General features: G+C 37.8%; 1 protein-coding gene and 1 pseudogene across 3 annotated transcripts in view; both read left to right on the forward strand.

Annotated features, from left to right (window-relative positions):
- The first annotated feature begins 2,574 nt into the window (after window positions 1–2,574).
- The window catches only part of WDR35 (WD repeat domain 35), a 51,698-nt gene continuing 29,794 nt past the window's right edge, over window positions 2,575–24,478 (forward strand). The window contains exons 1-11 of one of the 3 annotated variants that reach the window (XM_043469307.1): window positions 2,575–2,722; window positions 3,399–3,516; window positions 11,093–11,164; window positions 13,182–13,274; window positions 14,776–14,904; window positions 15,712–15,845; window positions 16,699–16,864; window positions 16,991–17,136; window positions 20,334–20,459; window positions 21,444–21,629; window positions 24,223–24,255. In XM_043469307.1, the coding sequence (XP_043325242.1) occupies window positions 2,699–2,722; window positions 3,399–3,516; window positions 11,093–11,164; window positions 13,182–13,274; window positions 14,776–14,904; window positions 15,712–15,845; window positions 16,699–16,864; window positions 16,991–17,136; window positions 20,334–20,459; window positions 21,444–21,629; window positions 24,223–24,255 (1,227 nt within the window). In that variant the 5' untranslated portion in view covers window positions 2,575–2,698. The remainder of the gene's footprint in view (window positions 2,723–3,398; window positions 3,517–11,092; window positions 11,165–13,181; window positions 13,275–14,775; window positions 14,905–15,711; window positions 15,846–16,698; window positions 16,865–16,990; window positions 17,137–20,333; window positions 20,460–21,443; window positions 21,630–24,222; window positions 24,256–24,478) is intronic. The other 2 variants (XM_043469305.1, XM_043469306.1) reach the window with 2 other exon arrangements.
- LOC122441307 lies at window positions 3,537–8,832 on the forward strand (annotated as a pseudogene).

Here is a 24,478-nt window from a genome sequence, read left to right on the forward strand (position 1 = left end):
TAAGTTCAGGTTAAATAGAAAGGCTTTGATCAAGAATATTGTGGGAGAGGGAATCAAACAGAATTACATAAATTCAGATTAAATAATGATGAGGGTACATTAAAATAAACACCTGAAAAGAAACCCAGAAACAATTAAAAACAACTAAACTGTCAAGGGAAGAAATGAAAAACGAACACATCAAAGGCAATAAATATTATATGAAACATATAATTTCTCAACATTTTTGAAAGGACCTGACATATAGCAAGTGCTATCTTCCAAACTTCTTTGAGCACACAATCAGTTATATTAATATATCACAAAGAAATGGTATTACGGGGGAATAAATGAGAGCTCATGTACAAGAACTGTGGAAAGGTATTTAGAGACAAATTTTTAAGGATGTGACCATCAGTAGCTTCAACTAAACATGCCTTAAACTTAACCAGTTGATTAGAATTCCCCTGGCTTAGAAAACTGATTTTTGTTTCCTGAGTCCAGTATAGGGAGCCTGTGATCAGGTGCCAGAAAACATATAGGGATGTTATCTGGTGCTGAAAAAGATAACACATATATTTGACAACAAGTATGTATTATCCAAATATATTAAGTTTAGTAAGGATTTCTCAGGGAGATCTGTTTTGTGCATTTGGCTGGGCACAATTGGCCAAAAGGAACATCACAGGATATATAAAAATGGCCTTGGAAGCAGACAGGAATGTTGGAATGGAAAAAGCATATTGGCTTGCTTAAAGTGTGGGCACCAAAGGAAAACAATTTAAGACTGAAAGAAGATCTGATTTTAGCTCCAGTTTAGATCTGACAGGAAAGGTACTAGGATTTATTGTCAATTTCCCAGTATGCTGAGTGAGACAACAGACTCAGGTCAAAGGATCTGAACATTATTTGCTGGGGATGGGGAAAGAATCCAGGTGGGGAAATTAGATAAATTGGAAGGACTGATGCTGAAGCTGAAGCTCCCATACTTTGGCCACCTGGTGTGAAGAACTGACTCACTGGAAAAGATCCTGATGCTGGGAAAGATTGGAGGCAGGACAAGGGGATGATAGAGGATGAGATGGCTGGATGGCATCCTGACTTGATGGACATGAGTTTGAGCAAGCTCTGGGAGTCGGTGATGGACAGGGAAGCCTGGTGTGCTGCAGTCCATGGGGTCGCAGAGACTCGGACATGACTGAGTGACTGAACTGAACTGAAAGTACACAGTGTGTGTGTGTGCTCAGTTGGGGCCCACTTTGCAACCTCATGGACTGTAGCCCACCAGGTTCCTCTGCCCATGGAGTTTTGTTCCAGGCAAGAATACTGAAGCAGGTTGCCATTTGCTACTCCAGAGTATCTTCCCAGTGGAGTGACTGAACTGAGTCTCTTGCATCTTTTTCACTGGCAGGTGGATTCTTTAGCACTGGGCTACCTGGAAGCCCCAAAGTATAAAGTACACACTATATTATACAAATCAACAGTGGTTTCTGCATATATGGTAAAAGGTAAAACCAGAGAAAAAAATAGATAAGACTAAGTAATTCCATGGCAGTTTCTGCCCTATGTCTAAAATTGTGGTGGTTTTGTAACTCTTCAAACGTTCAGAAAGGACAAGAATTGAAGAAAGAAATAGGGTAGAAAAAGAATACAGAACAGTTGACCCTTAGCAAGAAAATAACAACACCTCAATTACTTAAAAATGGGAGGCTATGACTCAATGGTGATTATATGCTGTAACAGCCAAAGCTCACACAAATTCTTTTTTTTTTTAAATTGAAGTATAGCAATTCACAGTGTTGTATTAGTTTCAAGTGTACACATATTATTTTTATCAGTACCTTTAGGCTGCAATTACAGCTTAAATGGGCTTCACTGGTGGCTCTTAGTAAAGAATTCGTCTGCAATGCGGGAGACCTGGGTTTGATCCCCTGGGTTTGATCCCTGGAGAAGGGAAAAGTTACCCACTCCAGTATTCTTACCTGGAGAATTCCATGGAAAGAGGAGCCTGGCAGGCTACAGTCCATGGGGTCGCAAACCGCTTAAATGAGTTGTTTTAAAGTTCTAAAACAAACAGAATTAACAAAATCTCTCTTACCCTGAAATTGCTCCAGGGGTCTCCAAACCCCAAAGGCACAAAGGAACGTTTGCAAGGTCTCAAAAATTTGTCGGTACCTTCGTTTGACCAACGGGCGCCAGACTACCAAATCCTGTAAAGTACTTTTCCTTTTCACAATGTTGGGACTTTGGGGCTTACACAACACCCCATCCTTACGACCTCATTTGAATGGGCGCCCTTACTGAGCTGGTACTGAAACCTCGGTCGAGTTCCACCGCGACCTTCCGAGGTCGTGGCCGGTCCTCGGAGCCCGTCCGGACCGAGGACACCTGAGGCTAAGAGGCAGGGAACTGACAGTCGCGGCGCCGGCTGAGTGCCTGGGCAGGAAAGCCCAGAAGCAAATCCACCAGGTCCAACCCGGGTTTGGGCCCGCGACAACAGCTCTACCAGCAACCCTGACGTCCGCGCAGGCGTACGACGCCCGGCGATGCGAGGGCGCCGCCGGAAGTGTCCTTTCGGCGCCCCGGATGCGACCGGGAGGCGGCGGTTGCCAGGGCGACGAGAGCTTCCAAGAGCCGCTGGTACTCGCGATCGTCAGCTTAGAAGAAGTTTCCCGTGACGGGCTTTGACTGCTGGGGTCGTCCTCTCGGGGTTTTCAGGATGTTCTTTTACTTGAGCAAGAAAGTGAGTTTCCCAGGGTTCGCCCTGGCTTCTCCTCCGGTTTCTCAATCTGCAGGCGATTCCGGCATTCTGCCCGAGAGGCGATGCGTAGTGATCCAGGCTTCTCCATCCCTTCTTCCACCTTCCGGCGCGGTCCAGCCTCGGACTTCCTCTTGCGGGTCCCTGAGCCCACACAGTCCTTGGCGGAGGCAGCCCCTCTCTCGCAAGATTTCCCCATTCCTGCCCCTGGTTAGGTCCTTTGGCGGAAGCCCGCAGGGCAGATCACTGTGTGCGTTCCTATCTTTCCCTACTTCACCTGTTGCTTATCAGATGATTTAAACTCTTTGGATCATCACGGGCCGCTGGGCAGGAGAAAAGTAACAAAAAGGTAGGCAAAGTGTGTGTGGAAAGGGAATAAGGATTGGAGGTAGAGATTTATACCTCCGTTACCTCCCCTGCTTTTTAAAAATCCATCAGGTCACCCTCATTGGTGTTTTTTTTTTTTTTTTCAGTCACTGCCCTTCTGTGGGCAGTTCTTTTGTCTCTTTACCAAATCTGCCCTGGGCAGTTCAAGGGACTATAATCATTTTCGTAACGGTTCACATTTCTGCAAGACCGTTTCTTCTGCTGCCTTCATCTCCCGTAGACTCACTACCAACCCCTTCGTGAAAAATTGTGAGTGGCTGTGGTTGCTTTCCAGGTTGCCGTGCCCAATAACGTGAAGCTGAAATGTGTATCTTGGAACAAGGACCAAGGATTCATAGCATGTGGTGGTGACGATGGATTACTGAAAGTTTTGAAATTGGAGACACAGACAGGTAAATGAATGCAAGCCCAGATGTTTGAGCATAAGCGAAAATCATTTGTTCAGAGAGATTTGCTTATGGTGTTTGTCAGTATGCAATTCTAATTCTTTCAAAAGGAAAAAAAAACCCAACATTTTGGGGTGTTCTAGAATATTTTTGTAAGGAAGTTCAGAAAATATCGAATGTAAACCTCAGGTGGCTTTTGCTGAAATTATCGATGGCAAATGAAAATGAATGAAGAATGAAAACTAAGTCATCATATTGTCTTGTGCTATATGTGTTGATTGTTCTGTATTATTAAGAGTCTAATAAAAATGACGTGAATCACCTTTTCAGTAAGGTCAAAAATATCACATTTTGGCAGCTTATTTACAGGCCTGTGTTGTCCTTTCTGCTTTTCAGATATGTTAATAATTATGCACCTAGTTCTCAAGAACAGAACATGGGATTTTAAAAAGTTGTTTTATTAAGAAGTCTCTTGTGTTTTACAGCTTGATTTCTCTTTTTCTAGTTCTGTGGAATCATAACACACAGTTTCACATATATTTGTTATCTAGTGTTGCTCTAGGTTGGAGAGCTAGATAATCCCTGATCCAAATAGGATATCTAGATAAGGAGATTGGAATCGGAACCTTGGCTCTGCTGTAAGACTTCTGAATATATTTCAGCAAGTTTCTGAACATCTTTGATTTTAGTCCAGTCTTTTGTAAAATGAGGGGTTGAACTAAGTAACATTTTGGATTTCTTACCAGCATTGCTTCTCAAGCTTTATCAGGTATAGGAATTACCTGCAGAGGTTGTTAAAATGGATTTCTGGACTTAGCCCTAGAGTAGAACTGGAATGGGGTCTGAGAATTTGCATTTGTAGTGATACTGGTGTTGCTGGTTCTCAGACCACACTTTGAGTAACACTGTTTTACAGCTTTGAAGTGATAGTTGTAAATATTATTGAGCACTTTCTGTATCTGGGGTGTTTAAACTTCACTGTCTAATTTGACCTCACAGTAATCTTGCAAGGTAGATATTTCAGATGAGACAACTGAGGTGCTGATCAATGAATAACCTGCCCAAGGTCACATGGGAAACAAGCGACACAGCTGAGATTTTAATAAAAGGAATAGAAAAGAATTTTACTTCAGCCAAATGGAGAACTGTAGCTGGGGAGGCAGTCTCTTAGATGATTCTGAGAAACTATTCCAAAGAAGATGGTTTTTAGCAGGGTTTTATCTCTTGTCGGAACAAAGAATCTCAAACATAACAGGGAGGCTGCCTTCTTTTGAGGAATTTATTTGCTTCCTACGCAGTGAGTCAGTGTGACTTTGGCTCCTGGGAAGGGAGCCTCATCGTTGAAGGAGTACTAGCATTGATGTCCCAGGAAGGGCGACATGGATCTCTGTCTTTAGAGTGGACATTCTTTACTTCTGGACAATGCATACTTTTCTTTGATGGTTAAAGCAGATATACAAGATAAGTTTGATAGCCTAAAAAACAGACTGTTCTAGTTAGCATGAAGTTTAAGTTAAATAATATATAAACCATTTTGACTTTCCCATACTGCAGTATGTGAAAATTTCTTCTGTCAAAACTTAGTTTGTCTCAATTTCAAGCCTCATTTTTAATGGCCTAAGCAAAGAGAGAGTAGTTGTTTTGATGTGCTAGATTAATTATATGAAATAAGCAGATTTGGAAGGTAGAGACTTATGTACCAATTTGAATTTGTCTTCTGTTGCTTAGTGATTTAATCTCTCAATGCTTTAGCTTTCTTAACTGTCTTAAAGGAAAATAACTTTTGTCTCTGTTACATTTCTCAAATACTTATAAGTATATGCACATATGTGCATGTACCTATACATATTTTTATTTTGCCTAAAATATGTAGGAAGTTTTAGTTACATTAATCAATGGATTTATTATGCTTAATATTGAAGGCTTGTCAAGAAAAATTATTTCTTTTCCTTTTTTACACTTGTGATGAAATGTGGTTAGAATTTTCTTTGAAATGTGTGAGAAAGATGAAAAATAGATTCTTGAATGATTGAAAAATGGAGTTAATTATTTGTTTTAAAATTTAATAATGAGTATAAATCATGTTGAAAGAGAGAAATATGAGAAATATGGCTGGATGAGTCTTAAAAGGTCAATCTATTGTATCACAACTATTATTGTTAAATACGATAGTAATAAAGTTACTATTACTCCAGTAATCATCACCAGATATTGATTGCTGAGTACATTTAAAGCACTGTGATATGCTAAAGATGTGGCTTTGTGAGTGCCATTTTGGTTTTTAGCTACAGGATAGCTAAATTATTATCATTCTTCCATATAGTATAACAGTCCTCTACATCAGTAGAATACCTACTATAGCATTATTTTAATGGCTGTTTAGTATTCCATTTTGTTGATATATATAATGGTTATGTATCCAATTCCAGTGTTGGATGTTTAGATGTATCCACATAGGTTGTTTCCAACAGTATCTTCATATCTAAAGATATTTGCTAAAGATGTTTCTTTGCATGAACCTTTAGTTACTTTCTAGTATACAGTTCTAGAGGTGGAATTTACTGGATCAAAGTTCATGTAGATTTATAAAGGTCATTCACATGTTTAGCCAGTTTACCTTCTAGAAAGCTTGCATTGCTTTGCATTCCCTGTAATGGTATTCCCAGTTTTCACTCTCTTACTTTAGAAGGAAAGGAACTATTAGAACTGATAGAACTGATACTCTCCTTTGAGTATCAGTCTGCTTTCCCCATCTTTTCTCTTCCTTGCCAGCCAGTTTCATGTTACAAATCTAATGGGCAGCTTTTTTTTTTTTGTCCTTATGCACATTTGACTGGTTCTTGAACTGTTATTTTTTCAAGACAAAAAGAGAATTGCAGTGTTTTAAATTATTGTTATATTTATACATATTGCTATCCCCTCCTTTATTTACTTATACATTCTCAGTCTCTTTTACCAGATTCTCCTCTAACTGTTGAAATTCCTGAGAACTTGCTTCTGGGCTCTTTTCATTTTACATTCTCTTTAGACTTATTCTTTCATTCCCATGGCTTTAAATGCCCTCTGTGGAATGACGATTCCTAAATATATCTCTCCAGCCCAGTTCTGATTTATCAGACTTGGACATCTCCTCAAGAATCTTTCCACAGGCATCTCATACTGAACTCTTGACCTTCTCCTGTATATCTTCTCTTGCTTGTCTCTGTTTCAGTAAATATCTTAAATTTCACCCATTTGCTCAAGCTAGAAGCCCACTTCTTCCCCCCTTCACATCACCTTCCTCAACAACCCTTTGCTTCTGTCTCCAGAGTATTGAATCCATCCTTCCCGTTTGTCCCCTTCCACCGCTCTAGTCCCAGCCACTAGCATCTCTCACCTCGACTGGCTGAGAATCAGCTTCATGGTTTCTTGCCTCTTTCTCGTGTGATCTAAAAAAAAAAAAAAAACCAAAAAGAACCAGGTCATGTCGTTTCCTTTCTAATGATCTTTAAAGGGACGCCAGCCTGGGCCAGAGTTGCTTATGGTGGAATTTGAGGAGAAGGGCCCTGACTGGAGATGGCATCTCTTGCTTTTCTTGCCACTGCTGCAGATGGCACAGTCTACTTATCTTCACGAGAGGAAATATTGCCGGAAAGCAGGCATTTGGGTCAGAGAAGAAGTGTTCCAAGACCATCCAAACCACCTGTGTAGCCGTCTGCACAGCCCTTCAGGAGCTGCAGGCAGTGGGAGTATCAGCTTTTTCATGTGCCCATGCAGTGAGATTGACACGCGAAGCTTCCTGCCTTTGTTCTAGGGGTGTTCATAATCCAGACCAACTCCATACCTAAAGAATGTGCTATGAACCCAGGTTCCAGAAACAGCAGGGCAGGGACCCATAGCTGCACCCATGGATGTGTGCACGGTCACTTGTAGCCAGTCGTGCAGAGAAGCCAGGCAGTTGAGTGATTCTGCCCGGGAGTCTGTAGAGCCTAGAGCAGCTCCTTCTCAGAATCCCACCATCTCTTCGGCCGTTGCAAAAACGTCTTCTTCACATTTCGATCCTGCTTGTGAAACTCACTGTGTAACACATAACGCGAATTTCTCTTGCAGTTGGGCTGCTGACCACTTTTATGAATGCAAAATGCAAAAACTGATGTTTATGAACGTCAGCCGGGTTTTCCCAAGATGAAAGTGCTCAGAGACTTACTGGGCTCGGTTCCTCGTGTTCTGAGCAGGGTCTTCTGTTTTCCTCTGTTCTCTCTCTCATTCTCAGTGACTTTATTACCATTAATCTTTGTAAATCCTTTGGATCTTTTGAGCTTGTGGGAGATACTTTGGATGGTTGGAATTGCTGATTTCATTCCGAAATTTCCCTTCATGGGTTTCAAATGCCTTCTTTTATTGATGTCTCCTTTCATCATGCTTTTCAAATCCAAGGGTTGTTGATGCTTTGAGAAGAATTCTGTCAGTATTACCAGATGCTTGTTCCCATGCCAGTTTGGTTTGTTTATTGGCTGTGGGGAGTTTAGTTATGTAACTCAGTGGAGTCTTGAAATCTTGGTGGCTTTACTTGACCTCACTGAAAACTTTTGAGTTTTTTTCTTTTGGATATCTGAGCTTTCAGATAGATTTTGCAAATATTTTCTGCATAATAAAGTTCTGGAGTTACTGCTAGCAAAAGACAGTATTCAGATGTGGAAGCTGTTTGTTCACTGTGTAAAGGAGAATTTAAAAAACTTGTTCTCGTGTGTCAGAATATGTTTTGTGAAGAGTCTACACTTCATGGTTTAACAAATAGAAAACATGCGTGCTATGCAGAATTTTGAATTCAGATCATGTAAGCCAATGGAAGGATGGAACTACTTCATCAAACTTTCAAATGTGTTGGGTCCTGCAAACCCTTAGACTCACATATCACTAATTTTACTTGATTGTAGTGACTGTGACTATACGCATTAGAATGGATTTTCAGTGCTTTAAGTTAAGAAATATGTTTTTATGAAATGTTTTTAGAACTAGAATAAGGCTTAAGTGGGTAGTACATCTTTAAAGAGATTCAACAAGTGAGAAAACCCACTGTTGAAAAAACAAGGTTCAACCTAATGTGTACGTCAACAACATTTATTCTATCCTAATTGTTTGAGAGATGATTGTGAGGTTATATATGTGTATTCTTCTTCATGTTACCAAGACAGTAACTGGATAGTTAGAACCAATGGTTTTAGAGGAACTCAGATATTTTTTCCCTCTGAGATTATTTTCAGAATAAAGAATATATTTCATAGTAATTTTAAGATACATGTTATCTGAAAGTAGAATTTTCTTCAGCATCAACTTATAAAAATTCCCGCTCCTACAAATTCTTTTTCATAAATTAGTATTTTCATACTAATCAATAGATTTTCATAAATTAGTATTTTTAAATGAATGTTTCAAATGGCGTATTTTACATGTGACTGTCAGATTTTCTGGGAGAAGGAAATGGCAACCCACTCCAGTACTCTTGCCTGGAAAATTCCATGGATGGAGGAGCCTGGCTGGCTACAGTCCATGGGGTTGCCAAGAGTCAGACATGACTGAGCAACTTCACTTTCTTTCTTTGTATAGTTCCTTTTGGAGGAGGAAATGGCAACCCACTCCAGTGTTCTTGCCTGGAGAATCCCATGGACGGAGGAGCCTGGTGGGCTACACTCTATGGGGCTGCAAAGAGTCGGACACGACTAAGCAACTAACACACACACACAAACACACACACACATCACATTTTCTAAGTGAAGATTCATTTTACTGAGAAGACATTTTATATTCTTCTCTGTACTATGATTAGTAATCCAAGAGAAAAAGTCACTTAAAATAATAAACAGCCTTTAAAGGCTTACATTGCACTTTGGATAACATAAAAACTTTTCATTGCTTCTTGCAAAGACTTCAAATTTTTTCCTGTGCCTATTACTTCTGCCTCATCTTATGCCATTCTCCCCTTATTCAACCATATAGGCCTTCTTTCAGTTTGCTAAAGGCTCTAAAATTCTACCTAGGGGCTATTGCATTTGCTGCATCCTAGCCTGAAATACTGTCCCCCTTTCCGTAACTGGCTTGGCTTTTTCCAGTTTATCCCTTGGTCTCAGTTTAGATACCATTTCTTCAGAGCTCCTTCCCTGGTTCTCCCTCCCTCCAATCTAAGTTAACTCCCCCTCTGTTTCCTATCTCTTATTATGCTTTTACTTTTCCCAGTTTATAATTTTATATATGATGGTGGTTTAGTTGCTAAATCATGTCTGACTCTTGTGAACCTATGGACTGTAACTTGCCAGCTCCTCTGTCCATGGGATTCTCAAGGCAAGAATACAGAAGTGGGTTGCCATTTCCTTCTCCAGGGGATCTTCCTGACCCAGGAATCGAACCTCAGTCTCCTGCATTGTAGGCAGATTCTTTACCAACTGAGCTACAAAGGAAGCACAATTTTATATATATGCATATATATTTATGTGGGTGTGTGAGTGTCTATTTAATATCTGTCCCCTCAGTAGACTATATGGAGAAGGCAATGGCACCCCACTCCAGTACTCTTGCCTGGAAAATCCCGTGGATGGAGAGGCCTGGTGGGCTGCAGTCCATGGGGTCGCTAAGAGTCGGACTCGACTAAGCGACTTCACTTTGACTTTTCACTTTCGCCGCATTGGAGAAGGAAATGGCAACCCGCTCCAGTGTTCTTGCCTGGAGAATCCCAGGGACGGCGGAGCCTGGTGGTCTGACGTCTATGGGGTCACACAGAGTCGAACATGACTGAAGTGACTTAGCAGCAGCAGCAGCAGCAGACTATAAGGTTTCTAGGGGTAGAGGCCTTTTTTCCATCATTTTGTATTCAGAACCTTCCACAGTGCATAGAGTGTAGACATTCAATAAATGTTTGTTGAGTGAATGAATGAAGGAATATAAGATTCTGCAAAATCGAATAAAAACTAGTTTCCCAAATCTTTGCTTTTTTCTTTGTTTGTTTTTTTTCACTTATTTTTATTAGCTGGAGGCTAATTACTTTACAATATTGAGTGGTTTTTGTCATACATTGACATGAATCAGCCATGGATTTACATGTATTCCCCATCCCAATCCCCCCTCCCACCTCCCTCTCTACCGGATCCCTCTGGGTCTTCCCAGTGCACCAGGCCCAAGCACTTGTCTCATGCATCCAACCTGGGCTGGTGATCTGTTTCACCACAGACAATATACATGTTTCGATGCTAAATCTTTGCTTTTTGATCTCTCTTATGCCTTTAGAGTTTTCAATCTAAAATCATAAATACTCCTTTTTTGTTGTCTTTTGGGAAGGAATAAGTAGCAATAATAATTACTAATTATATTTAATATGCTAAGTAAAGTGTTCTTTTATACATTTTGCTTTATTTCACCAGAATAATATCTTGCAAGGGGGTATGTGTTTGTCCATGTTTCCACCATGAGAAAAATAGGTCAGAATAAGGCATTCTTTAAAAAATTATTCTCATATTATTTAGGAATAGGAAAAAAAGCAAGAAATGTCAAAATCTTATAATCTGTCACTTTTGTATATTTGCCATAGTATGTTTTGTTTTTGTTTTTTCAGATGATACAAAATTGAGGGGTCTTGCAGCCCCTAGTAACCTTTCTATGAATCAGACTCTCGAAGGTCATAGTGGTGAGTCATGTAAATTTTTAAATCATATTTGAATAGTATTTTTAGGTATTTAGAACCACTTGTGTGTGTATGCTTAGTTGCTCAGCCGTGTCTGACTCTTTGTGGCCCCATGGATTGGAGCCTGTCAGGTTCCTCTGTCCATGCGATTTTTTAGGCAGGAATACTAGAGTGGTGCCATTTTCTTCACCAGGGAATCTTCCCAACCTCGGGATCCAACCAGAGTCTCCTGGAGCCGAGGGGTCCAATCCACATTGCAGGTGGTTTCTTTACCCACTGAGCCATTGGGGAAGCCTTAGAAATGACTTGTGCGTGCGTGCTAAGTCGCTTCAGTCATGTCCGACTCTTTGCAACCCCATGGACTGTAGCCCACCAGGCTCCTCTGTCCATGGGATTCTCCAGGCAAGAATACTGGAGTGGGTTGCCATTCCCTTCTCCAAGAAATGACTTACTTAATGCAAAAATGTCCTTGTTTAAATGATGGTCTTATTTAAAATAATCATTTCTGTTTAGCCATAATTATGCAAAAATGTCATCGTTTTAAACAGTGGTCTTATTTAAAGTAATCATTTCTGTTTAGTCATAATTTACATGGCCTAGAGTCATTCAACAACTTTCACATGATTAAATAGCATCTTCAATAGGTATGAAAAAAGTAGCTATTATTTTATATATTAAAAATACTATCTGTCTATGGATAGGATATCCTCCTTTTTAAGAGTCTGTTTTATGGTCTCAGATTAATATAGACTGAAGAGACATGACACCTGAATGTACTGGATGATGCTAGACTGGATCTTGAAATGAGAAAAACAGCTATCTATCAAGGACATTATTTGGACATTTGATAAAACTTAAATGTAGACTGTGGGTTGGAGATAATAGTGTATGTGTTAAAATTTCTAATTTGTAAAACGGTTTTGAAGGAGAATGCCCTTGTTCTTAGGAAATATACAATAAAGTATTCAGGGATTAAAAAACTAAAAAAAAACACATTTGTTCATATAACCCAGAGGTTTAAGATATGCTCAAGAGTGTGTTACTAATAGAATAGAAAACAAGGTGAGGCACAGGGGGAGAGATTCAGAGACATCTCTTTGACAAATACCACCCCCTCAAAAGAAAAAAAACAAGTACTTAGTATGATGTCCTTTGGGTATCATAGTCCTTGGGAGTCAGGCAAATTGGGTAAATCTTACTTACATTTGTTTCTGTCACCAGATCTATGGCAACTCTTATAGCTGATCCTAATTGGCCCCTTGGAAGGAAAGTTATGACCAACCTAGATAGCATGTAAAACGCAGAGACATTACTTTGCCAACAAAGGTCTGTCTGGTCAAGGCTATAGTTTTTCCAGTGGTCATGTATGGATGTGAGAGTTGGACTGTGAAGAAAGCTGAGCACTGAAAAATTGATGCTTTTGAACTGTGGTGTTGGAGAAGACTCTTGAGAGTCCCTTGGACTGCAAGGAGATTCAACCAGTCCATCCTGAAGGAGTTAAGTCCTGGGTGATGCTGAAGCTGAAACTCCAGTACTTTGGCCATCTCATGTGAAGAGTTGACTCACTGGAAAAGACCCTGATGCCGGGAGGGATTGGGGGCAGGAGGAGAAGGGGACGACAGAGGATGAGATGGCTGGATGGCATCACCGACTTGATGAACTTGAGTTTGAGTAAACTCCGGGAGTTGCTGATGGACAGAGAGGCCTGGCGTGCTGTGATTCATGGGGTTGCAGAGAGTCGGACACGACTGAGTGACTGAACTGAACTGAACTGAATTGGTCCCTTAGCTGGCATAAAATAGGAATAAACATGAAAATTAGTATTAGGCATTGTTGTAGAAACAGGTGATAATAGTAACTGTGTTCTGTGAACATTTTTGAGTAATATTAGACTGGTTAGTTGCCCAGAAACGGTACTGATTTTAACATACTCTCGGTATTATGAAAATATAAATTTGAAATTAATTGTAGCTTCTTTTTGTTTTTTTTTAGTTTCTAAACTGTTTTTATACATTTTTAGGTTCTGTTCAAGTCGTAATATGGAATGAACAATATCAGAAGTTGACTACCAGTGACGAAAATGGGCTTATTATTGTTTGGATGTTATATAAAGGTATATTAGGACAGCTTATTTAATCTTCCACAGATTGGAGTTTGGATTACAGTAGTTGAACAGAGAAATAACATCTTTGAAACAGACTCTTTTTACCTAGCAGTAGGAGTTCATGGGGGTGATATTTCCAGATTTATGGATTCCTACTTTTACCTTTAACCTTATTTCTTTTGAACTGTGACCATGCATTAAGAAAGTGAATTATGTGACTGTTGGTTATCTTCAAACTGAGCTTAGACTCTTGGCAGAATAGTTTCTGCTTGAGATAGCTCTCTTTTTCAAGTTTCCAATAAGAATTCGTTTATCTGTGGTCAGTGACTGGAGTTAGTTTAGTAGATAAAAACACATATATGAAGTCAAAAGCAATAATTCATTTCCCTTAATGAGTCAGTTAGCTTCCTTTTCCTTCATGGATATAGATTTTTATCTCAGCTGTGACTGCTGGCTCCCCATTTGTGCCTTTTGCCCAGAGTTGAAAGAGTCAGAGAAAGATTAATTTAGGTGTATCACTGTTACCAGAAAAATAACTCATAATACATGTTCTCTTGAGGCCTGTAGGCATCATCTTTGAATGAAAAGGGTACTTTAGCTCGTGTGTGGTTTTAAAAATGCTTAGGGTATATACCTTTAAAAATTCTTAATTAAAATATGCTGTAGTACACAAACTCATCCATTTATTTTTAAAGTTTATGTCTGTGTATATATGTGTAGGGAGTAGAGTGTGAAAGTACACGAGATTAGAGTAGGTCTTCTCTGAGCCTCAGTCTTGATGGGTAATACCCTGTTCTGACTAGTTTTTCCATGTTACTTAATTACTTGCTTGGCTTTAGGCCAGAATTGGGTGTATGGGAATGTAATAAAGCCTTTTAAAGAACAAAAAGAAAACAAAATAGCCTTGTGATATGCCTTACATTTGATTATACCTTGAGACAAGTCACATCTCACCTCAACCCTATGTAGATAAATACAAGAACGTTTTTGTCACTCAGGTTTAATGATGTTACATCACTAATGTGATGTGAACTTAAAATTTTTTTCAGTCTTCTAGTTTTTACACAATATGCTTACATTTAACATGCCTACAATTAATCATTGGAGAGTTTAGGCATACTTATGAAGTAACTGTGGTTATTCTGTTTTTTCTTGGTTATTATGTGAGGTGCACTCAAGAGTGGGAAAAATCAGTCTTTGAGAAAAATCACTCATTTTGGCCCTTCGGAAGCAAATGGAAGTTTTATTTTTTAATTGATAGAAAAAAGAGAGAAAGGCATTTATTGTGTTTTCTGTGATAATATTTGAAGCAATTATTAGTCAAGGCATGAGTTATTTTTTCATCTTGTTCTGTTGGATTTGAAAATTTTGTAGTTTAATGTCTTAGGTTGTGGAAAACTTTGCAGTTATTTGTCCCATAGTCTGTTTTATGGAAAGTTTCCAACTCTAAAGTACAATTTATCAGATGTGAGAGTTTTGACTTGCCATTTGTTTTCCTTTGTGAATACAGGCTCTTGGTATGAGGAGATGATCAACAACAGAAATAAGTCAGTGGTTCGAAGCATGAGCTGGAATGCTGATGGACAGAAGATCTGCATTGTATATGAGGATGGGGCTGTGATCGTTGGTTCAGTGGATGGTAATGCATTTTGTACCTGGAGCTAAGGTCAAGATTTAGCTGAAGTTTTGATATTTAGAGGTTTAAATGTTATCATATATTAGCATTCTGACAGAAAAATAAATACGAAAAGAGAAAATAATTGCTGTACAATATGATGACATTTAAGAATCACTTATTTTAAGTCTTATTGTTTAGTCAGTAAGTCGTGTCTGACTCTTTTGTGACTCCATGGACTGTAGCTCACCAGGCTCCTTTGTCCATGGGATTTCCCAGGCAAGAACACTGGAGTGGGTTGCCGTTTCCTTCTCCAGGGGATCTTCCTGACCCAGGGACTGAACCTGTGTCTCCTGCATTGGTCGTCAGAGGGACTAGATCAGAGAATAGGTAGAGGGGTTCACTTTAGATTGGTGTCTGGTTGGGGACATACCTCTTCCTTTGTATTAGGGGGCAAAGCAGAAAGAATAAGTGTGGATTCACTTATTTTCTGAATGTTTGAAAGTGGGGGTGGGGGATTTTTTTTTTTTGAAAGCTTTTATTTTCTTTCCAAAGTAAAAGGTGAATTCTTCTGCTAATTGGGAGTAAGGTCCTGAGTCAGAATTTAGAAGAGAAGGGAGAGAGTTGGAAACAGCTGCTATTTCAAATGCTTAGTAGAGTGTTTGGCACATAGTAGGTGCTCAGTGAGTATCTAATGACTGAATAAATTAAACAACTGAATGCTGTGAAGAATGTGAGAGCCCTTTAGGAAACAGAGATTTCTAGAGCAGTTGTTAGAGAATCGTGACCTTGACATTTTAATGAAATAATTATGTTTTATGTTTGTTTTAGGGAATCGCATTTGGGGAAAAGACCTGAAGGGTGTGCAGTTATGCCATGTAGCATGGTCCGCAGATAGTAAAGTCTTACTTTTTGGAATGGCTAATGGAGAGATACACATTTATGATAATCAAGGAAATTTTATTGTAAGTGTATATATATTTTTATTTTTACAACTTTGTATGCTTATTTTATATATCATTTTTATATGTTTACACACATTTATTTATTATGATAATTTGTGTAATCAAGATAGTCTTTAATTCAGGTTTTTTTTTCCTTAGTTTGTTTTATTAAGAAAACATTGTGTTGCTTCAAGGTAAATTAGTGCTTTTAGTTCTGATTTTCTGGTAGCTGGAAGGATAAAACTGCAGTGTGTTGAAACTGAGGAATGATGGGTAGGATGATGTGAAGTTAACCTTTGTGTCTTCTAATACCCAAAGCCGAAGTTTACATGAGATATTTTTTGTAGCAAGGTATTAAAGCTTGTGAAAAGGATGGCAGGCTTATACAGTAAGGGACAAAAATCAGGTCCTGGAAAGAAGGCAAAATAGAATAGGCTAGGATAGAATCTCAAGGAAAGCTCTGGCTTTGTGAGATCTAGCTATGGCAGATCTCTGACCTTACTTATGGAGCGACTTGTTTTTAGTCAGGGTCAAGACATCACATGAATCCAGTCAGTGGAAGTGATAATAACCAATATCTACATGACACTTTGCTATTTTCAAAGCACTTTTGTATACCTTTGATCATTTGAGTCTCACAAAACTCTGTGAACTTTTTTTTACTTTTTTTTTTTTTAAATCCTCATTTTACAAATTACGAAAACTGAAACTCAGGTGAAGTGATTCGTCCATGGTTGGTGCATCAGTAAGTGATGGAGCTTGCATTCAAAACCAGATTTTCACATTTCAGTGTTCCTTCCATAATAATACTCTGTTCACACTAATGATACTACTGTTTTCAAATATAAAATACTAGCGCACTGATTTTATTTAGATGAAAATGAAGCTGAACTGTTTAGTGAACGTCACTGGAGCCGTCAGCATTGCTGGGATTCATTGGTACCATGGTGCAGAGGGTTACGTGGAGCCAGATTGCCCCTGCCTTGCCATCTGTTTTGACAATGGGAGATGCCAAATAATGAGACATGAGAATGACCAAAGTATGTAATTTCTCTTTTTTTTTTAAATGTGCAGAATTAAAAAAATATTTTAAAAAATTGTGCTTAAGATTGTAAAAAGTTCTCTCGGCTAAATATTTTACCATTAATTCCTTTTTTTTGGACTAGATCCTGTTTTAATTGATACTGGCATGTATGTAGTAAGTATCCAGTGGAACCACACTGGCAGCGTCTTAGCAGTGGCAGGCTCCCAGAAGGTCATCACTCAGGATAAAGATATAAACATTGTGCAATTTTATACTCCATTTGGTGAGGTAAATGTCTCATTAAAGATTTTGTCTTTCTTTCTTTCCTTTTAAATATGCAGTGAATAAGATAGGGGAAAAAAAGAATGGAGGAAGGGGTATACACTTGTCACTTTTTTTTGAAGGGGACATTTTAAATAAAAATGATCAACTATCAGGTGTATTTCTTTGATTAATATCCTCATATCATAAGCCTTCATTTTATCGTGGAATTTATTTTATAGTCTTTACATTCAGAAAACCACATGTTTCATGTAAAATCACTGGGGAATAGTTATTGAGAATATTTTCTCTGTAATATGCATATGCATCTTTTTCACAGGTGGTTTTTGAGTTGTTTTTAGTGTAATTTAGTAGTTTCAGATTAATTTTAGGGGGTTTTAATATGATATATTAAATGTGAATAGGTATTAAATATACATATCAGTCTGTCCTTCTTCCAAACTTCTGTTTCAATTTGTTGTGAAATAATTGCTTATTTTAAGAAAATCTATCTTAAGAATGAATCTTAGGTGTTACTACATTAAAAATAAATATATTTTAAAAAATAAATACTATCCTTCTCAGTATTATTATTAATTTAATTTTCAAAGAGAGGTTTCTTAAAGCAGTAGTAAATATCAAATAGGAGAATTAATTTGTTATACACTTTAAATAATTTAGAAAGTGAGAACTTAGTAACTAATATTAATAAGTTTTTACGTATTTTATTTTCTAAACTTAGACTATATTCAGTTTCTTTTGGATATCCTGTTGGTTTTTATAAATTCACCACAAACTTCAATAATTTCTATTTTTGGCTATACCAAAGTCTGTACCAGTTGTTTTTACTATGTTAGTTTTTTTTTTTTTTTCCTGTATTTTAATAACTTCTGTCGGGGTAAACAGTGGTGTCAGATGATGCTGAAAGTTACCTAGTAGAATGTTCTCTGGAGAGTAGGTGGTCTCTGTTCATTATCAGCTAATAATATTTCTGGTAGATGCTAAAAGCTAAGGAAAAACAGAAGCACAATTCTCAAGGTTCCTAAATAATTAAAAATCTGAATTCTAGTTATCTCAGTGTTTATAGCTTTCTTTTAAATTCACGTTCTTTGTTGGTTATTTCTATCTGTCGCCATTGGCTTATTTATCACTGTATTTTATCAGCTTATTTTTGTTAGTTCAGTCTTCTCTAGGTATGATAACATGCATTCAAAGGCTCATATGCTTTATCTTGCAAATCACCATGTTATGTGTTAAACTGAAAACTGTAAGTGGCTTTTGGTATAGTTGTAATTAAAAATATCTAGCCTAGTCCTCGGGGTATTTGGTCACTTAATATTTTTTGAATAAGTGAATATATGAGGTATTTATTTTTGGATCTATGTTATTAGGAAGAACTTGGAAGGAACTTAACTAGAGATGTCAACTTAAGGAAAACCTCAGGGAAGAATTCACTTTTGATTCTGAGGGCTAGGCTCTTCTGGTCTTTTCAGTGTGGTCTTACTTAGCCATGGGAGGGGCTAACAGAGCATGGGGTTTTTAGTCTGGCCTGGCTTTGGCTTTGAACTCTGTTTCTACAGAGCTGTTCCCCTCAGAGAAGTCAGTTAACCTCTAAGACTCAGCTTTCTTATTCCTCAAGACTGCTGTGAACACTAAAGGAGGTAGCGGTGGGAAAACGCCTACCGCAGGGCTCAGTGAGTGCTCCCTAAAAGCCAGCTGTCCTTGCTGCTGCCACCGCCTGCCATGTTGGCAGAATGAGATGGCAGCCTTCTTCTCATAGCGTGGGTGTCAGGGCCAGGAGTCCTGTTGTGAGAGCCTGTTTGTTTCCTCTGGCTTCATACAGGCAGCAGGACAGATGGAGTGCACCCTCCTAGGTTAAAACTCCCCCCCTGCCCCCCATTGCATGCCATGGCAAAATGGAGTTTAATATATTAAATTTGATTTTAGAGCATATCTGCATAAGAATAAGGGATACCAGTATAATTTATTAAAATTCTGGGGAGTATACTGTTTTGTGAAATACACATAGATTAAAAATGTTTTCTTTCTATGGCCACATTAAAAAGATCTTTGTATTGATCTATTCCATTTTTTAATTTAACCTTTAAATATACTGTCAGTATACAAAGAAATTCATTTGATTACATTATACATTTATTTACTTGATAGATTTTTTTTTTTTTTACTTGTTTACCAAAGAATCTATTAAGGGATAGGGAAATAAAAGTGAATATGAGCAAGTTAGTGTTGTCAAGTAGCTCACTGTCTAAATTCTCTGGAACCACAGAGGGCGGCAAGAAGGCAGGAAGTAATATTTAAGATGTATCTTAAAGGGTGAATAGGAGCACTCCAGGAGGACAAGGAATAGTTGGATGGGGGAGACTTGGGGGAAAGGATTTCAGGCAGAAGAGAGATTATATGGGCCAAAGGAATGGAGGCAGAGTAGTTCCCTCGTGAGGAGAACACGGTAATGATGGTTAACTTGTAGGGTATTGAGCCACAGAGTTTTGGGCAAATGGGGGGAAGGCATTGTATACGATTCCAGACAATATGATGGTGGGTAGCTACTGATTTTGAAAAAGTATTAAACATTTTTAAAAGTAGACTAGGATATAATTGGATTGGTGTTCCAGAATGATAGTCATGGTAGCAGGGATTGAATTGGAAGGGTGGGAAAGAAATAAAAGGTAAAACTTGTAGTTAGGAGGCTACTAGCTAGTTCAGTCAAGAAAGAAGGCAGTTATGATGAAGGAAAGGAGCGAAAGCAAAAGGCTGGGCATCTGGTTGGCTGTTGAGGGTGGGTGGGGGCTGAATAAGAGGCAGGACCTAAGGACCGAGTTTACTACTCCAGTATTTCATTGAATCTAAGATGCACAATTCTTTCCAACCCTAAATTGGAATGCATGTTAAAATCAAAGTTGTCCTATTTTAACTTTCAGCAATGTGTTTTTCTTTCCTAAGTTGGACATAAAAATAAAGATGCATATTTAAATCTCTGGCATCTTAGATTTGATGAAATTTGATACTGAATTCTTTGGCTATAGTTTGTTAATTTCTCCTATCATACATTTGTTTTTCATTATAAAAATGGAAGGAAAATGATTTGAAGTATGTAACAACCTTTCATAAAATAATTTTTGTACTGCTTTTGATCTCTGTGAAGTGATAGGTGGTATTTTATTTAATTGTGATACTTTAGGTTAAATATAATTTTTTTTTTTCAGCATCTGGGTACTTTGAAGGTTCCTGGAAAGCACATGTCTGCACTATCTTGGGAAGGAGGTGGACTGAAAATTGCACTGACTGTTGATTCTTTTATATATTTTGCAAATATTCGACCTGATTATAAGGTGAGTATTAAGAGCAGTTGTAAAGAAAAAAAGATGTTTTTATTATATATTTTATTATAGTTGAAAGTATAGTCTCTGTATTTTGTATATATTCATAGCCACTTTGTTTTAGAAAGCAGCTGAAAGGAGGCTTTTCAGTGTGAACACCGTAGAATTAGTAAACTAGTAAACTTTTCTGGAATACTACATATAAAGAGTACCAAGCGTGGTAAGTGTGCCGTGTGCTCCCCGAAACAATAGTAAAGAAATGTTAATAATGTTGACACTGAATATCAGTTTATCCAAAATTATGTATAAATTTGTTGGGAGAGGGAAAGCTCTAAGTTCTGTAATCAATACACATAAATGATATGGAAAGCAAAACCAAGACAGTTTACAGCTAAAAGAGTTGTAAATGGCTACCCCGAGGAGGAAATTAGGCAGAGGGGGTCCTGCATTTTGTTTTTGTGTTAAATAAACCATGTAGAATTATTTGACTGTAAACTATGTGCATATGCTACTCTGATAAAAAACAAATATAAAAAGTGTGGATGAGAGAAAAAAGGCAAAGCAACTGTCTTTGAATTTTGGCTTCAGGATTTGGAATTGAACTTCAGAAGGGATCACTCTTGCTGTTGTCCCCCACACGGCTATTATTGACTATTGAAAAATCTGAAATTTTCACCACTGAAGCTTAAATCTTACAAATTAAAATGAGGAAAGTTAAGCCCAATTTGTTTTTGCAGTGCTTTTTTTTTTAAATTACTTTTAGACTTGTTATTTTATTGAGAAGAGATATGAAGCTGAATATTCAGTCCCTCTCTTTTCTATTTCTAAAGGATTACTTTTGTCAGCACTGATAAACCACATACCTGCAATATTTCTCGAGGAAAAAATATAATGATGTGACTTTCCCAATGTTAATTGCTATTTCTCTCATCCTTTCCCTTCCCTCCCAACTTCCCTCCTTCTGTTTCCTCCCTTTCTTCCTTCCTTTCTTCCTAGTGGGGTTATTGCTCAAACACCGTAGTTTATGCTTATACCAGACCTGATCGTCCAGAGTACTGTGTTACCTTTTGGGATACAAAAAACAATGACAAGTATGTTAAGTATGTGAAGAGTCTCATTTCTATTACTACCTGTGGCGACTTCTGCATTTTGGCAACAAAAGCTGATGAAAATCACCCTCAGGTAGGTGTTCCTTGATATCTTAAAACTTAGATGGGTTTAACTACTTGGCTGAATTGGGCTCTAGTTATCTATCTTCTCAAGCATAGCCTTTCTACTGGCAGGTACAGAAAGTATTGGGTCTATTGTCCAGGTCTGTCTAGGCCTCTGTTTGGAGAGTTCTATGACTCCATCGGTTCTCTGTCCCCTGATTTTTTTCTCTAATCAGTTAATCCATTGGCAGTTTATACTGACTGGTACTGAAGCTTTTTGTCTCTGAAATATATTTAAAATACCACAGTCCTTTTCCAATTTAAAATTCCATAAGTAAAAATGAAAAACCAGATGTCTAGTACAAAGGCTCAAGAAATTATGTAACAATGGCCATTTATAACAATTTGAGTAGTTTCAACATTTAGAAATGTACTTTTATGTGGAGTTATATTGCTTTAAAAGTTAATGTCTCATAACAAAAAATTAATAATATAAATAATGCCCTTAAAAAAAGTCTGCTAGTCATTTAAATATTTGCAGAAGTATGTAAATTTTTCAAAAAAGGGCTACCAGTGTCTTTGATAAATTATTGTATCCCACTAAAAAGCATAGAATTTTTAGTTGAAGGCAGCCATTTGAACAGTCACACTTGGCTCTGTTCTCTCCTGAAACTCACTGAAACAAAGGGAAAGGTATTTTTTAAAAAGCCACAAGCCTATAGGGTCCAGAAAGGGTGAGGAAACAGCAACATAATTTTGGAGTTTAGAGAGTAGGGGGATTAGTGGTAATTACCTTAGCAGACCCAGGAAAGTGGAATTCTGTCTTCATCAGTGGAGAAAGGAAAAAAGCAACCAGTTTGTATCACAGAATCCCAGAGACATGGGACTTGATGGTGGTACCTGGTAGGAGAAAGAGAGTATGCAGGAGAGTACTTTGGGGGAAAATAAAAAGGGTGTATAAAGAAGCAGATTTCTAGATTCCCTCCCTCTCTGAGCCCCTGAACAGCTGCGCTTCTCACTCCCAGGGAGACTAGTTTGCCCTCCAGCGAGGATACAAAGAGTCTCTGCATTGAGGGGCGCTAAGCATAGGGAAGGGTAGAGGGACTCTTGCTGAAAACAGGGCAGTTAAATGAATGCTACCCCAATCTTCTGTTCCCACTTGGTTCCAGAACAGATTTCATGGGATCAGGAATCATACTAGCATTTTACTTGTCAGCTTAAAATACTTTGGAGAATTGCTTTCAAAATTCTGAAGGAAAATGTTTTCCCACCTTGAATTCTATACCTTAGGTAAACAATTCATTAAATATGAGGGTGGAATAAAGACATTTTTAGATGTATGAGATCACCAAAAATTTACCTTCTGAGCTTCCTTAACTTTGGAAGGGACTTCAGGATACGGTTCCCCAAAATGAAAAACCAGGAAAGAGGAAGAAACAAGATCACCTGACGACCATGGGGAGGAGTGGTTCCAGGTGACAGTTCTGCATGTGCTGAGAGAGTGGATCACCAAAGGAGAGCAGGCCACGTGGCTCCAGAAGAAACTCAAAATGAAATTAATACAATATTTAATGTGGTTGAGCTCCTGAGGGGAGACATATGTAACTGGGAGATAATGGGGGACTTGGTTAGTATTAAATACAGAGAAAACTAAGTAAAGAGAAAAAAGATAAAGGCAATTATCCACAACAGGAAAAGCAAAATATGCTTGAGAGGAAAATAAATCATGTTGTACCTGACTCAGCTGTGAACAGCATTTATGGAGTCAAAATAATGTAGTCACTGAATTTTTTAAAAATTAAAGTTATTTAAAAATTGAACTGTAATACCAGTGTAAGCCTTAAGTTCTGATATAACAAAATTATAGTGGAAAAATGGAGGGGTGAGAATGTGAGATGGAGGCTGGGCAAGAAGGGTGAAAGAGGGTCGCGTGCTTGGCTTTCCCAGTGGGTAGTGGTGCATGATGTCACAAGTTGAAACAAAATGAAGCAAGAAGCAGCACTGTAAACAAGTCACTTACACTTGTGGAGGTAAATATCGAAAGAGTGAATTACAGGAGCTGAAAGTAATTACTCTTGGGAGCAAGAAATGGGAAGTTGGGGGGATTTTGTAAGAAGTCTTATTTGGTTATTTAAACTATGAGCTGAGCATGTGAATGATAAGCTTGTAAAACACTTGTATTTTGTGGCAGTAAATAAGTTTAAGCAGCGGAAGAGTAAATCATAATATTTTAGTATAATTTTTACCATTTAGTTTATGTTTATGAAATTAAACAAGTTTTGAGACACTGAGAAAAGAAAACATCTGTGCATAAATAGAACATTGAGAATGGGCTTGTTTGAAAATATTATTCTAATCTGAAAAACATCTGTATAAAATAGTATTCTTAGTACTAGATATGGAGAAGATGACTAACAGCAAAAAATGAAATTATCATTAGAATTATCTTATATAAATTATACATTATGCTTGATTATTTCTCCTAATAGGAATCATTGATAATTATTTGTGTATATGTTAATCATTAGCATTTTAGTTATTTTCAGTGGGTTGGATTATGTTTTTTTTCCTGAATTAACTGAATTTTTCTGAATTTCTCATGTCATTTACATATTGCTTCAAAGGAGGAGAACGAGATGGAAACATTTGGTGCAATGGTAACAAATTAAGTTAGCCTTTATATAGCTGGTTATAGGATAAAAATGAGTTTTGAATATAGCTAATCAGCAATTTAGAAATACAAATAATGATATGTAGTCAGTGTACTTGTGTTTCTTAAATGGTCTCTTAAAAATCAGTGTTCCACTATATGTAGAAATCAGCCTTTGTTTAATTTTAGTTTATATTTCTTTACTTTTGTGCTATAGTTTATCTTTGCTA

Source organism: Cervus canadensis, chromosome 5 (genome assembly GCF_019320065.1).
Source record: "Cervus canadensis isolate Bull #8, Minnesota chromosome 5, ASM1932006v1, whole genome shotgun sequence".
Taxonomy (NCBI): Eukaryota; Metazoa; Chordata; class Mammalia; order Artiodactyla; family Cervidae; genus Cervus; species Cervus canadensis.